An 18,634-nucleotide genomic window follows, 5' to 3' on the forward strand; every position below is an offset into this window, starting at 1 on the left:
AGCTGTGATGTATAGAAGGGATAGTTAGCACTTTGTCCCTACCTGAAATAGAACCCCTCAGTCATAATGCATTGATTAGATCAACTTGACTCCAGCAGAGTCAGGAGTAGCTAGAAGAGCTGTTGCTGAGCCTTTGGCTTTCTTTCCTTTTTTAAAAAATATAATTTTATTTATTTTTGGCTGTGCTGGGTCTTGGTTGCTGTGAGGGCTTTTCTCTAGTTGCCGCAAGCAGGGGCTCCTCTTCATTGCAGTGTGAAGGCTTCTTATTGCTGTGGCTTCTCTCGTGGAGCATGCATTTGAGGGCACATGGGTTCAATAGTTGCTGTTCCCTGGCTCTAGAGCACAGGCTCAATAACCGTGGTGCATGGGCTCAGTTGCTCCACAGCATGTGGGATCTTCCCAGACCAGTGATTAAACCCATGTCTTTTGTATTGGCAGATGGTTTCTCTACCACTGAGCCACCAGGCAAGCTCTGAGCTTTTGACTTTAATTCATTTTTTCGAATCCTTCAGGTATGCATTTTAGTGCAATGCTTAGCTTATAAGGCCAAATTATGGAAAATGTTGCATACTAATTTGCCTTTATGAAAGCATTTGACTATTATTTCTTGAAATGTCATTTTGTTTGGCTGCTCTGACACCATTTACCATCTAAGAAGTTGCTACTAGCCATTTTCAATTCACAAATGATCATGCTTCAAAATTTCAACTACAAGTTTAGTTTTCTTGGACCTTAGACCACAGTTTTTCATTGTCCTTAGTCAAAATTGCCTTTCATTGAGTACAGTTGATCTCATACAGATGTTAGGAGAAAAACAAGCCAATTCAATGAAATTCTTAGTAAAGTGTGTTTGAGAGTTAGCCCATGTAACTGATGAGGGCTAAGTAAATTTGAATGAAATTTTCTTTTATTTTGTTTTGGCTGCACCCACAGCATGTTCTATGCTAGTTTCCTGACTAGGGATCGAACTCAGACCCTTTTCATTGGGAGCATGGAGTCTTAGCCACTGGACCACTGGGGAAGTCCTTAAATAAAAAAAAATTTTTGTTAAAGAACAAATACAATTTTTTTACATTATATGATAGTATACAATATTAAAGGGTCACAGATAAGTGATACTTAAGTATATAGCATGATAAATTATCACAAAGACATGCAGGTGAACGCTACAAGGTGAAAACTAGAACAAGGTTGCTGCTAAGTCCTTCAGTCGTGTCCCACTCTGTGCGACCCCATAGACGGCAGCCCACCAGACTCCTCCGTCCATGGGATTTTCCAGGCAAGAGTACTGGTGTGGGGTGCCATCGCCTTCTCCGAGAACAAGGTTAACATCCCAGAAATCCCCTGTGCCTCTCCCAGCACTATCCCGACTCTCCTTCCTAAAGGGACCTAGTGTCTTGACTTATAACTGTGGATTAGTTGTGCCTTTTATGGGAAAATTTTATTTTATGAACATATTAATCAGAGTTTAAAAACACTTCTGATACTTCTAATGAACTTCTTGGGTCTGTTTAATGTTCTTTGTTTTACTTTTTCTTGGTTTTTAGTCCGTTCTTATTGTTTAATATGCCTGTTTATTTTTGATTGAATAGGCTCTGGATGGTGTGTGTGTGTGTCACAGAGAAGATTTTCTTTGTTTCCGGCAAGGAGGCTAGGAGAAAATCACCTCCGTTTAGTTAAGAATGGAAGTGATTCCAAAGCTGAGTCTTGGTCCTTTGGAGAACTACATTTTTCAGTTGACCCTTTATTTAGAATATAATCTTCAGGATCCCAAATGGAAATCTGGCCTTTATTAGGATCCCCTTCAGCTGAACTTAAACTCCAGTGTTTTTTTTTTTTTTTCCCCTGTGGTCAGCCACAAGCTCTTCTCAGTTTCTCTCTGCTTAGCATCCCAGCCACTGCTTCCACATTGGCAGCTACATCTAAGAAAAGTGCTTAGATTTGTTGACACAACCAACTTCTCTAAATTTTAACACCTTCTTCCTTCTATATGTCCCTGCTGCCAAGTTGCTTCAGTCGTGTCCGACTCTTTGCAACCACATGGACTGTAGCCTGCCAGGCTACTCTGTCCATGGGATTCTCCAGGCAAGAATGCTGGAGTGGGTGGCCATTTCTTTCTCTGGAAGATCGGTCTTCCAAATAGGGTGGTGGGATTGTCTTGGAGGCATCAGTCTCAGCACTGGACATATGTAAAAACTGATGACTGTCTCTATGTAGTCTTGATAATATGTGTACCTGCTTGACACTAAAAAATTAAGTATATTATCTATGTTCTTTTGATAACAGTATGAAGCTATATTTAAAGTACCTTGGATATATCTGGGGTTTAGTTTCAGGCCACTGCAATAAAATGAATATCACAATAAAATGAGTAACACAAATTTTTTGGTTTCCCAGTGCATATATGTTATGTTTAAACTATACTATAGTCTGTTAAGTGTACAATAACCATAGGTCTAAAGATGACATATGTACCTTAATTAAGAAATACAGTATTATATATCAACTATGTGTGTGTATTAAGTTGCTTCTGCTGCTGCTGCTACTGCTAAGTCACGTCAGTCGTGTCCGACTCTGTGCGACCCCATAGACGGCAGCCCACCAGTCTCCCCTGTCCCTGGGATTCTCCAGGCAAGAACACTGAAGTGGGTTGTCATTTCCTTCTCCAATGCATGAAAGTGAAAAGTGAAAGTGAAGTCGCTTAGTCGTGTCTGACTCTTAGCGACCCCATGGACTGCAGCCCACCAGGCTCCTCCGTGGACTGCAGCCCACTAGGCTCCTCTGTCCATGGGAGTTTCCAGGCAAGAGTACTGGATTGGGTTGCCAGTGCCTTCTCCAATTAAGTTGCTTCAGTTGTATCCAATTCTTTGTGACCCCATGGACTGTAGCCCACCAGGCTTCTCTGTCCATGGAATTCTCCAGGTAAGAATACTGAAGTGGGTTGCCATGCCCTCCTCCAGGAGATCTTCCAGACCCTGGGATCGAACATGCATCTCCTGCATTTGAGGCAGATTCTTTATCACTGAGCCACCAGGGAAGCCCGTATCAACTATAGTTCAATTTTAAAAAAGAAAAAGAATATTGCTAAAATATGTTAACCATCATCTGAGCCTTCAGTCAGTCATAATCTTTTTGGCAATAGTAATGTCAAAGATTATTGATCACAGATCAGCATAACAAAAGTAAAAATAATGAAAAATTTTGAAATATTGTGAGAATTACCAAAATGTGAGACAAAGACACAGAGTGAGCAAATCTGTTGGAAAAAGAGCACCAATAGACTTGCTCAATACAAAGTTGCCACAAATCTTCAATGAAGAAAAAAATCAATATCTGTAAATGACAGTAAGTTGAACCACAATAAAACAAGATATAGCTGTATATGCACTGTCCTGTTTCCCCCTGATTTTCTTTTTTGATGGGACAGACCCTATAGCATTCCAGGGCATAGGATATCCTTTTGAACCAATATGGAAGTTTTGTTTCAGTTGAATTCAATAGATATTTATTGTCTATTGGAACAAGGCAGACATCTAAATGAAGAGAATTTAAACACAGCTGCTGACCTATAGATGCATGAGGTCCAAGAAGGGCATAAGACACGTGTGCAATTCTACTGAAAGATGGAATGTGATAGTCACAGGAAGATGCTAATGACATTGTGGAGGGAAAGGATCTGTCCAGTTCAGGAAGTCGGGAAAGTGGAAGTAGGAGGCATACTGTGCGATGTAGATGGGGGAGCAAAGGTGGGAGCTAATTTAACATAAGATTTCTGTGTACTGTCAGATCAGATGGAATTAAGGTAAATATATTGGTTCCATGTTAAATGGGGTCTTAACACTGGGAAAATAGCTTGAAATTAATTTAGAAAAGAGTGATGAGCCTCAAAAGTGTTATATGTGAAAGTGACAAGACCTACCATATGCTTCAGGAGGCTGTGCTTGCAGTTTTGTATTGGATGAATTCTAGCAAGGGAGACAGTTAAATGCGGTAATTTAGCAGCCTTTTTAAAAGAAAAAATTTATTTATTTGGCTGTCTCAGGTCTTAGTTATGACACAAGGGATCTCGATCTTTGTTGCGGCATGCTGGATCTTTAGTTGTGGCAGGTGAACTGTTAGTTACAGCATGTGGGATCTAGTTCCCTGAGCAGGGATCGAACCCAGGCCCCCTGCATTGGGAGAGGGGGAGTCTTAGCCACTGGACCACCAGGGAAGTCCCAGAGCAACCTTTTGTCTTTGTTTGATATTTGCCTCTCTTTAGGTGGACTCGTGACAATTATTATTTTCTTGGGGAAAAAATGCTCTGAATTTTCAATAATGACTGCATGTATCCACTAATATATTTATTGAATATTTGCCATCTTACAATTAGTAGCCTTACAGCAAGATGCCAAGTGCAGTTCCTAATTTCCAGGTCTGTTTGGGGGCAGGTTTTGATAAGCTTCCCTTGTGGCTCAACTGGTAAAAAATCCGCCTGTAATGTGGGAGACCTGGGTTCAATCCCTAGGTTGGGAATTCCCCTGGAGAAGGGAAAGGCTACCCACTCCAGTATCCTGGGCTGGAGAATTCCGTGGACTGTATTGTCCATTGGGTCACAAAGAGGTGGACACAACTGAGCGACTTTCACTTTGATAAAGGCTTCTCTTCACAGAGAAGGCAGTTCTTCAGCTGCATCTCGGAGAACAAAGCGAAGGAGTTGGAAGCAGCAGAGTAACATGTGAGTTGGCTACATGGTGTGGCCAAGAGGCAGGTGAGGACGTGATGTGGGTACCCAGCTTCAGGCTGTTCACATGATTGGAGTGTTGGGTGTGAGGCCAATGCGGGGGTTGAGGCAGGAGAGGCAGAGCCAGACTACAGAGGGAGCTTGAGATTAACTCGAAGGCAATGGAAATCTACTGAATTATTTTAAACAAGCACAGGAGCCTGTTTAAATACAAACAATCAGATTTGTTTTTCAGATTGGAGATAAATGGAGGGAAGAGATGTGGGAGGTAGTTCCCATGGTCCCAGTAAGGCCTACATAAGGCTATAGAATTAGAGATGAAGAGCAGAGAGAGAGAGTGAAAAGATACATAGGAGTTGAGTGATTTAACCATATACTGAGTGAGATGTGAACTCATTTTATTATCTGTAAATGGCTCTTGCCTCGTTGACAGGGTTGGTAGGTGGAGGAGTCAGCTTGAGAAGGAAATACTCCAAAGGTAGCTGGGAGAAAGAGGCAGTGGGAAGACCCCAAGTGTCAGTTTCATCCATTCCCCTAAGAATGCCTGGCTTATAAATATGTATACCTTTTTTTTTTTTTTTAATGCTGTTTTCCCAGGAATAGTGAGCCTAGATATCTGTTTTAGATACATGAAAGTAGTTTTGTATTTCATTTAATACAGTAAATAAATACTGTTCTGCCAGCATCTGGTAGGTACATTTAACACTTTCTTAGTTGGGTGAGTACTGTAGGGTCTTGATTGTCTCATTGGCCTTAAGGCCCCACCACTTAGAAGCAATCATACTTATTGGATCTTTACCCTTTGGCATCTATTCAAAGGTTGGATCCCTTGGAGGAAATGAGGACTGGAATGCTGGGGTGTCAGTATGTGGTGTGGGTTTTGTTGTTGGCCATCGACTCATACTTTTGTGAGATAATGGGAAGGCTATGAAGGATTTTTTGAGTCTACTGGGTCAAGTCATTTTCCTTGATGCTTCTGAAATGCTGATGTGTCTATATATGGAACCATTGCTGACCTGAGGGAGACTCCCTATGGTAGCATACCCCATTTTCTATTGCTAATAGAACAGGCTGAGCCTTTGGGATGGGATGGAGGTCCTCAGAGTGAGGACTGTGGTGATAAAGCTTGTGGTGATATTTGCCAGCATGCTCAACTTGACACAGGCTTCCCTGGTATCTCAGGGGTTAAAGAATCTACCTGCAATGCAGGAGACACAGGAGATGTGGGTTTGATCCCTGGGTCAGGAAGATTCCCTGGAGAATGAAATGGCAACCCACTCCAGTATTCTTGCCTGAAAACTCCCACGGACAGAGGAGCCTGGAGGGTTTCAGTTCAAAGAGTAGCAAGGAGTTGGACATGACTGAGCAACTAAACATACACTCAATGTGACACATCTAACTGGTGGGGAAGTCTAAGTTTTTTGTGTTTCCAGTAAGCAAATGTGATTAAGGTTTTGGAATTGGAAATTGTACTGAATAAACATGTTTTGGGGAGCAGAATTCATTGCTTGCAGAAGACTCCTTTTGCCAATTAATTATACAATTCAGTGATTTTCAAAAAACTTTTCTAAACCTTTTTTCCTTTGACTAATATTTTAATATAGATAAAATTGCAAGATGCCTTCTTTGCAACATCATTTATCTTTTTCCAATTTCATTTCCTTTTCAGATACTATCAGATGCGACACAGCCTCTTGAAAGTCAGAATTTTTCTCCTGTGGTGCGAGATGTAAGTTATGAAAAGTATTTCTTTTCACTGTATTTTTTCCGCACTTTCCTTGATCTCTTTTCCTCTTTCCCTCCCTGTCTTTCTCCCTCTCTGTCACTCTCTCTTTTCTCTGTTAGTCATGAGCCTGATTGTGGGACTAAATGTGCTGACTAAAGAATTGTCTTGTATCATATATATTCAGGCAGTGATTGCATCTAATGGCATGCTGTCTAACAAGTATAAATATATCCAGAAACTCCGAGAGAACAGGTAAGCATCATTTACAACCTCTTGTTTAATACATTTATTCTTGGATCTCATGAGTATTTTTTAAATGCTTCCATATGAGTTCTTGATGCTAGGATTATGCAATATGTATTTTTTTAATGTCTGTAAATATTAGGAATTTTAAATGAAGTGACTGGCTGAAACCAATGTGAATTATTTTCCTTTGAACAGTATTGTAGCATCATTTTGGCTTTCTAATATCCATGTAGACTTGTGTGTAGGTAAGCAAAACTTCAAAAGCTCTGTCCCTGTTCTTTCTCTAGCATTTTGCATATTGTAATGTCTCAACTATTATCTCAAAGGAAAATCAGCAAGCTAACCCTTTCCTTGGCACGTTCAGATTGATTTCTAGTTGAGGATTTGGATTCTCTTTTGCTTAGGATAATATTTAGCAAACTGGACTATTGGTTAGCAATTAAGAAAAGTACTGAAAAAAGAAAATGGTGAGAGGTCAGTTTTCCTTGGGGTTCTTATTAGGAGGAAAGTGTCAAAAAGTAATGAGACAAATCCACTGGAGAGAACAGTTCTCTTAGGAAGATACTTAGCTAAGACCTTGGTTTCCATAATTGGCGTTAGTACTCAAAATTGGAAACATGGACATTGACATTGGAATGTTCTGGTCTCCAGCTGGTTGTACTTGGTCTGTGTTTATGCCTGCTCTATTGGTCCATTCACATTTAACAAAATAACCCATGCATTGAATTCTCAGGAGAAGCCAGAGTGGGAAAATTAGAAACTAACTGCCTGATCTTCTCTCTGTTATTCCACCTATAAGAAGTAAATAAAAGATCAAGTATTATTGTTATGCCTTTTCCATGTGTGTTTGTTAGCTTATACTTACTTTTGTGTGTTAGTGAAATATTCTGGCATGAAACCAGGGGTACATAATTTTTTTTTTAATGAAAAAGCAATTGGTTTATAGAACTCCATAGGTGAGTGTCTTCTAGGGGAAACTTCATATGTTTGTTTTTCATAGTTTTGTTTATCTTTGGATTTTCATTCTGATGATCTCTTTCTTACATGACTAACCTCAATGACATGTCTAACATGACTAGTCCCTCTTTATACACCATATTCCATGTAGCAGCAGGTGTGACTGCTAGGACTTCCTGCCTTCCTTCCCAGGTAGAATCTTGTGCCAAGAGATTGAAAATGAAGATTGCATTTTGGAAGGAAATTAGAGTTTCCTTGAATCCCTGCCTTATTGTTTTGTTCTCTTTATTCCTTGTCCTGTGCTTAGTCGCTCAGTTGTGTCCAATTCTTTACAACCCCATGGACTGTACCTTGCCAGGCTTCTCCATTCATGGGGATTCTCCAAGCAAGAATGCCGGAATGGGTTGCCATGCACTCCTCCAAGGGATCTTCCTGACCCAGGTCTCCCACATTGCAGGCAATTCTTTTACTGTCTGAGCCACCAGGGAAGCCCCTTTATTTAGCACAGTAATTATTAACCAGGAGTGTGGGGTTGCTGATGGGGCAGATAATATTAATATCTAGAAATAAGTTTTTAAAAATGTATTTTGAACATTTTCTTTTTAGAGATCAAAATAATGTGTTTCATATACCCAAACTACAGAAGATGTTATTAGAAAGGATCTATAATAGCCAATAATAGTGCTTCCTTCTGGGAGATGAAATGGGATAGAGGTGGAAGTTAAATGAAAGCTCCCATCATCAGTGATAGGAGTGTTGGGGGTGAGGAGGGGTGGGAGAATTTTATATTTACATTTATTTTTATTTACTTATAATTAATGAAATTAAGTGAAATTAAATTAAGGTTAAAGCTTGAGAGACATCCTAGCCTAAAAGATTCCAGCAACAGAGCCTTCTGCTTAAGTCTCTGGCACCAAACCATTTCCATGGTTTTGTATTGATATCTGGGAATTTGATTCAGAAGACTTTTAATGAGTATCTTTAAGACAGAATTCAATGAGCAATAGTGGGCTTATAAAGATGGAGAAGACTTAGTCACTATCTTGGAGGTCAGAGTTTGTACGAAAGACAAATCATTAACTGTCAGGCAAGTACAAATTCCAACAACAGAGAAATTCAAGAATTAGAGTTCTGCCTAGTGACTCATCTTAGGTTTCTACATTTAACCCATTCCATTTGTGATTTCAAGATTATAGTTTTAGAAAGAGACTCACAAACTTAGAAAATGAACATTCAGTTTCCCAAAGGGAAGGGATTGTTAGGGAATTTGGGAAGGTCATGTACACATTGATATATTCAAAAGGGATAACCAACAAAACCAACAAAGACCTACTGTGTAGTACATGGAACTCTGCTCAATGTTATGTGGCAGCCTGGATGGGAGAAGGGTTTGGGGGAGAATGGATACATGTATATGTATAGCTGAGTTTCTTCATTGTTCATCTGAAACTATCACAACATTGGTTTTTCTTTTTCTTTTTTTTTATCACAACGTTGTTAATCAGCTATATCCCAATACAAAATAAAAAGTTTAGAGTTTGAAAAAAAAAAGAGAAACAAAATAATGGTTTTCACTGGTTTCAAGTGACCTGAAAGATAAATCACAAGACTGTGTCTAATATGGATAATAACTTCCTGCTCAGATTGTAGTATCCTCAGATTGTTGTGAGGGGTAAATAGGTTTCTGATAAAAGGCCCCTAGCATGATTTTGAATCAATGTCCTCCCCCAGAAGGATACAGTGTGAGACCAGGTGACTCAGTTATGAACAGCCAGGCATTGGCCCAGCACTTCTACCTCACTAGTGGTACTGGGAATTCACACCTATCAAAGATGTCTGGATCTATTGTTCATTATATGGGATATAAAATAATTAATGTAAAATGTTGGTATTGGGAACTCCTGATGAGATTCTTATTGTAAGAAATGTGGGGGGGAAATGATTGCTTCACAATCTAAGTTTTATTTATTTATTTAATATAAATTTATTTATTTTAATTGGAGGCTAATTACTTTACAGCATTGTATTGGTTTTGCCATACATTGACATGAATCTGTCATGGGTGTACATGTGTTCCCCATCCTGAAACCCCCTCCCACCTCCTTCCCCGTACCATCCCTCTGGGTCATCCCAGTGCACCAGCCCTGAGCATCCTGTATCATGCATCGAACCTGGACTGGTAATTCATTTCACATATGATAATATACATGTTTCAGTGCCATTCCCCCAAACCATCCCACCCTCGCCCTCTCCCACAGAGTCCAAAAGACTGTTCTATACATCTGTGTCTCTTTTGCTGTCTTGCATACAGGGTTATCATTACCATCTTTCTAAATTCCATATATATGCATTAGTATACTGTATTGGTGTTTTTCTTTCTGGCTTACTTCACTCTGTATAATAGGCTCCAGTTTCATCCACCTCATTAGAACTGATTCAAATGTATTCTTTTTAATGGCTGAGTAATACTCCATTGTGTATATGTACCACAGCTTTCTTATCCATTCGTCTGCTGATGGACATCTAGGTTGCTTCCATGTCCTGGCTATTATAAACAGTGTTGTGATGAACATTGGGGTACACATGTCTCTTTCAATTCTGGTTTCCTCAGTGTGTATACCCAGAAGTGGGATTGCTGGGCTGTATGGCAGTTCTATTTGCAGTTTTTAAAGGAATCTCCACACTGTTATCCATAGTGGTTATACTAGTGTGCATTCCCACCAACAGTGTAAGAGGGTTCCCTTTTCTCCACACCCTCTCCAGCATTTATTGCTTGTAGACTTTTGGATAGCAGCCATTCTGACTGGCGTGAAATGGTACCTCACTGTGGTTTTGATTTGCATTTCTCTGATAATGAGTGATGTTGAGCATCTTTTCATGTGTTTGTTAGCCATCTGTTTGTCTTCTTTGGAGAAATATCTGTTTAGTTCTTTGACCCATTTTTTTGATTGGGTCATTTATTTTTCTGGAGTTGAGCTGCAGGAGTTGCTTGTATATTTTTGAGATTAATTCTTTGTCAGTTGCTTCATTTGCTGTTATTTTCTCCCATTCTGAAGGCTGTCTTTTCACCTTGCTTATAGTTTCCTTTGTTATGCAGAAGCTTTTAATTTTAATTAGGTCCTTTTTGTTTATTTTTGCTTTTATTTCCAATATTCTGGGAGGTGGGTCATAGAGGATCTTGCTGTGATTTATGTCGGAGAGTGTTTTGCCTATGTTCTCCTCTAGGAGTGTTATAGTTTCTGGTCTATCATTTAGATCTTTAATCCATTTTGAGTTTATTTTTGTGTATGGTGTTAGAAAGTGTTCTAGTTTCATTCCTTTACAAGTGGTTGACCAGTTTTCCAAGCACCACTTGTTAAAGAGATTGTCTTTTCTCCATTGTATATTCTTGCCTCCTTTGTCAAAGATAAGGTGTCCATAGGTACGTGGATTTATCTCTGGGCTTTCTATTTTGTTCCATTGATCTGTATTTCTGTCTTTGTGCCAGTACCACACTGTCTTGATGACTGTGGCTTTGTAGTAGAGCGTGAAGTAAGGCAGGTTGATTCCTCCAGTTCCATTCTTCTTTCTCAAGATTGCTTTGCTTCTTCAAGTTTTTTTTTGTATTTCCATATAAATTGTGAAATTATTTGTTCTAGCTCTGTGAAAAATACTGTTGGTAGCTTGATAGGGATTGCATTGAATCTATAGATTACTTTGGGTAGTATACTCATTTTCACTATATTGATTCTTCCGATCCATGAACATGGTGTATCTCTCCATCTATTAATGTCCTCTTTGATTTCTTTCACCAGTGTTTTATAGTTTTCTATATATAGGTCTTTAGTTTCTTTAGGTAGATATATTCCTAAGTATTTTATTCTTTTCGTTGCAATGGTGAATGGAATTGTTTCCTTAATTTCTCTTTCTATTTTCTCATTATTAGTGTATAGGAATGCAAGGGATTTCTGTGCATTGATTTTATATCCTGCAACTTTACTATATTCATTGATTAACTCTGTAATTTCCTGGTGGAGTCTTTAGGGTTTCCTATATGGCAGAAAGTGAAGAGGAACTAAAAAGCCTCTTGATGAAAGTGAAAGAGGAGACTGAAAAAGTTGGCTTAAAGCTCAACATTCAGAAAACTAAGATCATGGCATCTGGTCCCATCACTTATTGGCAAATAGTTGGGGAAATAGTGTAAACAGTGTCAGACTTTATTTTTGGGGGTTCCAAAATCACTGCAGATGGTGATTGCAGCCATGAAATTAAAAGACTCTTACTCCTTGGAAGGAAAGTTATGAGCAACCTAGATAGCATATTCAAAAGCAAAGACATTATTTTGCCAACAAAGGTCTATCTATTCAAGGCTTTGGTTTTTCCAGTAGTCATGTACAGATGTGAGAGTTGGACTGTGAAGAAAGCTGAGTGCCGAAGAATTGATGCTTTTCAACTGTGGTGTTGGAGAAGACTCTTGAGAGTCCCTTGGACTGCAAGGAGATCCAACCAGTGCATTCTAAAGGAGATCAGTCCTGGGTGTCCTTTGGAAGGACTGATGCTAAAGCTGAAACTCCAATACTTTGGCCACCTCATGCGAAGAGTTGACTCACCGGAAAAGACTCTGATGCTGGGTGGGATTGGGAGCAGGAGGAGAAGGGGACGACAGAGGATGAGAATGGCTGGATGGCATCACCGACTCAATGGATGTGAGTTTGAGTCAACTCCAGGAGTTGGTGATGAACAGGGAGGCCTGGCGTGCTGCAATTCATGGGGTCGCAAAGAGTTGGACATGACTGAGTGACTGAACTGAACTGAACTGATATAGAGGATCACATCATCTGCAAACAGTGAGAGTTTTACTTCTTCTTTTCCAATTTGGATTCCTTTTATTTCCTTTTCTGCTCTGATTGCTGTGGCCAAAACTTCCAAAACTATGTTGAATAGTAGTGGTGAGAGGAGGCACCCTTGTCTTGTTCCTGACTTTAGGGGAAATGCTTTCAATTTTTCACCATTAAGGATAATGTTTGCTGTGGGTTTGTCATGTATAGCTTTTATTATGTTGAGGTATGTTCCTTCTATTCCTGCTTTCTGGAGGGGTATTTTTTTTTTTAATCATAAATGGATGTTGAATTTTGTCATAGGCTTTCTCTGCATCTATTGAGATGATCATATAGCTTTTATTTTTCAATTTGTTAATGTGGTGTATTACATTGATTGATTTGCAGATATTGAAGAATCCTTGCCCACTTGGTCATGATGTATGATCTTTTTAATGTGTTGGCTTCTGATTGCTAGAATTTTGTTAAGGATTTTTGCATCTATGTTCATCAGTGATATTGGCCTGTTGTTTTCTTTTTTTGTGGCATCTTTGTCAGGTTTTGGTATTAGGGTGATGGTGGCCTCATAGAATGAGTTTGGAAGTTTACCTTCCTCTGCAATTTTCTGGAAGAGTTTGAGTAGGATAGGTGTTAGCTCTTCTCTAAATTTTTGGTATGATTTAGCTGTTAAGCCCTCTGAACCTGGGCTTTTGTTTGCTGGAAGATTTCTGATTACAATTTCAATTTCCGTGCTTGTGATGGATCTGTTAAGATTTTCTACTTCTTCCTGGTTCAGTTTTGGAAAGTTGTACTTTTCTAAGAATTTGTCCATTTCTTCCACGTTGTCCATTTTATTGGCATATAATTGCTGACAGTAATTTCTTATGATCCTTTGTATTTCTGTGTTGTCTGTTGTGATCTCTCCATTTTCATTTCTAGTTTTATTGACTTGATTTTTCTCCCTTTGTTTCTTGATGAGTCTGGCTAATGGTTTGCCAATTTTATTTATCCTGTCAAAGAACCAGCTTTTGGCTTTGTTGATTTTTACTATGGTCTCTTTTGTTTCTTTTGCATTTATATCTGCCCTAATTTTTAATATTTATTTCCTTCTACTAACCCTGGGGTTCTTCATTTCTTCCTTTTCTAGTTGCTTTAGGTGTAGAGTTAAGTTATTTATTTGACTTTTTTCTTGTTTCTTGAGGGATGCCTGTATTGCTGTGAACCTTCCCTTTAGCACTGCTTTTACAGTGTCCCACAGGTTTTGGGTTGTTGTGTTTTCATTTTCATTCATTTCTATGCATATTTTGATTTCTTTTTTGATTTCTTCTGTGATTTGTTGGTTATTCAGCAGCGTGTTGTTCAGCCTCCATATGTTGGAATTTTTACTAGTTTTTCTCTTGTAATTTAGATCTAATCTTACTGCATTATGGTCAGAAAAGATGCTTGGAATGATTTCAAATTTTTTTTAATTTACCAAGGCTAGATTTATGGCCCAGGATGTGATCTATCCTGGAGAAGGTTCCATGTGCACTTGAGAAAAAGGTGAAATTCATTGTTTTGGGGTGAAATGTCCTATAGATATCAATTAGGTCTCACTGGTCTACTGTATCATTTAAAGTTTGTGTTTCCTTGTTAATTTTCTGTTTAGTTCATCTACCCATAGGTGTGAGTGGGGTATTAAAGTCTCCCACTATTATTGTGTTATTGTTAATTTCCCCTTTCATACTTGTTAGCATTTGTCTTACATATTGCGGTGCTCCTATGTTGGGTGCATATATATTTATAATTGGTATATCTTCTTGGATTGATCCTTTGATCATTATGTAGTGTCCTTCTTTGTCTCTTTTCACAGCCTTTGTTTTAAAGCCTATTTTATCTGATATGAGTATTACTACTCCTGCTTTCTTTTGGTCTCTATTTGCATGGAATATCTTTTTCCAGCCCTTCACTTTCAGTCTGTATGTGTCCCTTGTTTCGAGGAGGGTCTCTTGTAGACAACATATATAGGGGTCTTGTTTTTGTGTCCATTCAGCCAGTCTTTGTCTTTTGGTTGGGGAATTCAACCCATTTACATTTAAGGTAATTATTCATAAGTATGATCCCGTTGCCATTTACTTTATTGTTTGGGTTCGAGTTTATACACCCTTTCTGTGTTCCCTGTCTAGAGAAGATCCTTTAGCATTTGTTGAAGAGTTGGTTTGGTGGTGCTGAATTCTCTCAGCTTTTGCTTGTCTGTAATGCTTTTGATTTCTTCTTCATATTTGAATGAGATCCTTCTAGGTACAGTAATCTGGGCTGTAGGTTATTTTCTTTCATCACTTTAAGTATGTCCTGCCATTCCCTTCTGGCCTGAAGAGTTTCTACTGAAAGATCAGCTGTTATCCTTATGGGAATCCCCTTGTGTGTTATTTGTTGTCTTTCCCTTGCTGCTTTTAATATTTGTTCTTTGTGTTTGATCTTTGTTAATTTGATTAATATGTGTCTTGTGGTGTTTTGGCTTGGGTTTATCCTGTTTGGGACTCTCTGGGTTTCTTGGACTTGGGTGATTATTTCCTTCCCCATTTTAGGGAAGTTTTCAACTATTATCTCCTCAAGTATTTTCTCATGGTCTCTTTTTGTCTTCTTCTTCCAGGACTCCTCTGATTCGAATGTTGGGGTGTTTAACATTGTCCCAGAGGTCTCTGAGATTGTCCTCATTTCTTTTAATTCATTTTTCTTTTTTACTCTCTATTTCATTTATTTCTACCATTCTATCTTCTACCTCACTTATCCTATCTTCTGCCTCTGTTATTCTACTGTTGGTTCCCTCCAGAGTGTTTTTGATCTCATTTATTGCATTATTCATTATATATTTACTCTTTTTGATTTCTTCTAGGTCCTTGTTAAACCTTTCTTGCATCTTCTCAACCCTTGTCTCTAATCTATTTGTCTGTAACTCCATTTTGTTTTCAAGATTTTGGATCATTTTCACTATCATTATTTGGAATTCTTTATCAGGTAGATTCCCTATCTCTTCTTCTTTTGCTTGCTTTGGTGGGCATTTATTCTGTTCCTTTACCTGCTGGGTATTTCTCTGCCTCGTCATCTTGTTTATATTGCTGCGTTTGGGATGGCCTTTCAGTATTCTGGCAGTTTGTGGAGTTCTCTTTTTTGTGGAGTTTCCTCTTGGTGGGTGGGCTTGGATGGGTGGCTTGTCAAGGTTTCCTGGTTAGGGAAGCTTGTGTCAGTGTTCTGGTGGGTGGAGCTGGATATCTTCTTTCTGGAGTGCAATGAAGTGTCCAGTAATGAGCTATGAGATGTCAATGGGTTTGGAGTGACTTTGGGCAGCCTGTATATTGAAGCTCAGGGCTAGGTTCCTGTGTTGCTGGAGAATTTGTGTGGTATGTCTTGCTCTTGTTGGCCCTTGGGTGGTGCTTGGTTTCAGTGTAGGTATGGAGGCGTTTGATGAGCTCCTATTGATTAATGTTCCCTGGAGTCAGGAGTTCTCTGGTGTTCTCAGGATTTGGACTTAACCCTCCTGCCTCTGGTTTTCAGTCTTATTCTTACAATAGCCTCAAGACTTCTCCATCTGTCACTTCCAAGGTGGTTCCCTCTGATTTAGCTTCTTCTGTTTGCTGGTCTCTTCAGTGTTTAATTTCCGCCCTGACACAAGGGGGCGGTGGTAGACACTTTTTTAGGCTCACTTGTTCAGTCGTGCTGTGGGGAGGGAGGGATGCTGCAAACAAATAACACTGGTATGTGTGGGGAGTGCTCTTCCAGTCTCGGCCACACTGGGTCTGCCCCCACTCACGGTGTCTATGCTTTCCCTGTCTACACTGCTTAGGCTCTAGGTTGCTCTGCCGGGAACTGTCTGAGGCTGGCCCTGGGTTGTATGCACTTCCCAGGTCTAAGCTGCTCAGGTTCAGGAACTCGGGTAGTCCTCAAAGGCGCAGACGTGGTTGGGCCTGAGTTTTGTGCCCTTCCCAGGTCCGAGCAGCTCAGGTGAACAGGTGTTTGGCGAGTGCGGTTGCTGCGACTTATTGCCTCTCCTGTCCCTGCCGCTCGGTTTTCTGGGTGTACAACTGGTGCACCTTCTCAGGTGAATGTCGACTGTCCAGAATCCCAAGAAGTCTTGATTAGCAACGAAGACTGCTTGCAGTTTGGTAAATGATGCCTCTCTGGGGCCGCAATTGCCCCCTTCTGGCTCTGGCTGCCCTTGCCTGCCTGTCTCCAGTGGGGGATGGGCCGGTCCGCAGCCGGCTAGCTCTGCTCAGTCCTTTGTTCTGTGAGCGGGCCTGACAGTGTCTTAGGTTAGGGCTTTTCCCGGATTAGCTATCCCACAGTCTGGTTTGCTATCTCAAGTTAGTTCCCTCAGATTGCCCTTGGGGCATTCAGGCCCAGTCCTTACTCTAAGCAATGCAGCCCGCGCCTCCCTGCCCAGCCCCCACTTGCTAGTGGCGGATGCGGGCATCTGCGCTGCTTCTCTGCTGGAGAAGAGCAGTAACTTCTCTGGAGTTACTGTTGGGCACATAATCTGTGGGTTTTAATTATTTATCTATTTTTCCTCCTGGTTATGTTGCCCTTTGCGGTTCCAAGGCTCGCCACAGACTCACCAGTGAGAGTGTTTCCTGGTGTTTGGAAACTTCTCTCTTTTTTAAGACTCCCTTCCCAGGACGGATCTCCGTCCCTACCTTTTTTGTCTCTCTTTTTATCACTTATATTTTTTCCTACCTCCTTTTGAAGACAATGGGCTGTGTTTCTGGGTGCTTGATGTCCTCTGCTGGCATTCAGAAGTTGTTTTGTGGAATTTACTCAGCGTTCAAATGTTCTTTTGATGAATTTATGGGGCAGAAAGTGGTCTCCACGTCCTATTCCTCCGCCACCTTAGGACCGCCTCTGGACCGCCTCCTGCTTCACAGTCTAAGTTTTAGTTTGGTTTGGGGACAACAATGTTTTATTTAAAACTTTTTTTGTTAATATTTTCTCCCCTCCTTTTATTTATAGGGAACATGCTCAGTCACTTTCAATGGGCACCAAGAAAAAGGTCTTGGTTCTTGGATCTGGTTACGTTTCTGAGCCTGTATTGGAATACCTGTTGAGAGATGACAGTATTGAAATAACAGTAGGTAAATAAGCCCCGATTTTTAAAGAAGAAGAAGTAAAACTGATTTCAAAACATGTTACTCTGTGAATTTTAAATCACAGTCTTGTTTCTAAACTTCAAAAAATTATTTTTGGAGGTGTTAAAGTGTGTTTTACTCTCTGATTATTGAAAGGAAATCTAAAGCTTGGACTTTTTAATTCTTGAAACAGGTTCTGACATGAAGAATCAAATTGAACAATTAGGCAAGAAATATAATATTAATCCTGTTAGCCTGCACGTTGGTAAACAAGAAGAGAAGTTGAGCTCCTTGGTGGCAACACAGGATCTTGTCATCAGGTTAGTATGTAGCAAGAAATGATTGACATATGTTTCGTTGTTATTTTTTAGTTTCTCTCCTCTTCTGTCTTCTCCTTTCCCCTTCTCCCCCTATCCTTCCTTCCTGTCTCTTCTCCTTTTCTCTTCTCTCAGTAAACTTTTAAATTGAAGTGTGCATCTGGGAAAGTGCATAAATCAGAGCTAGGTAGCTTAATAAATTTTCACAAAGTGAACACATCATGTAACCATCACTCACATCAGAAACAGAATATAATAGCAGCCAAGAAGCTCTCCTTGTGCCTCTATTTATTACTAGTCCCATCCTTCAAGGGTAAGCACTGTCCTGGCTTCTAACATAGAGATGCATTTCTGCTACTTTTCATTCTGTACCATCAAAATCTTTCAGTGTGCCCCCTTTTGTGGCTGCCTTCTTTCATTCAGTATTGTGACTGTGAGAGTCCTCTGTGGTGTTGTCTGTAACTGTAGTTTATTCTCTTTGCTGTGTAATGTTCCATTATGTGAATATACTATAATTATCCATTTGACTAGTGATGGATGTTTAGGTTGTTCCCAGAATTTGGCTATTATGAATTGTGCTGCTATGAACACTTTAGTCCTTGTCTTTTGGTTACCATATATATGCATTTCTGTTGGATATTTACCTAGAAGTGGAATTGCTGGGTCATGAGGCACTCATGAGTCATATTTTGGTGGCTATTTTAACCTTTGGACTTACAAAGCTTAAATTAGAGTGAGTAGATTCTTTAGCCCTGTGACCATTTTTAGCC

At 39.8% G+C, this 18,634-nt stretch overlaps 1 protein-coding gene across 4 annotated transcripts in view; it reads left to right on the top strand.

Moving 5' to 3' along the window:
• AASS (aminoadipate-semialdehyde synthase) overlaps positions 1-18,634 on the top strand; it is an 80,238-nt gene that overhangs the window by 29,688 nt on the left and 31,916 nt on the right. For all 4 annotated transcript variants that reach the window (XM_027539141.1, XM_027539140.1, XM_027539138.1 and 1 more), the window contains 4 exons: positions 6,393-6,452; positions 6,634-6,701; positions 17,432-17,553; positions 17,741-17,867. In XM_027539141.1, the coding sequence (XP_027394942.1) occupies positions 6,393-6,452; positions 6,634-6,701; positions 17,432-17,553; positions 17,741-17,867 (377 nt within the window). The remainder of the gene's footprint in view (positions 1-6,392; positions 6,453-6,633; positions 6,702-17,431; positions 17,554-17,740; positions 17,868-18,634) is intronic.

This window comes from Bos indicus x Bos taurus, chromosome 4 (genome assembly GCF_003369695.1).
Source record: "Bos indicus x Bos taurus breed Angus x Brahman F1 hybrid chromosome 4, Bos_hybrid_MaternalHap_v2.0, whole genome shotgun sequence".
Lineage (NCBI taxonomy): Eukaryota > Metazoa > Chordata > Mammalia > Artiodactyla > Bovidae > Bos > Bos indicus x Bos taurus.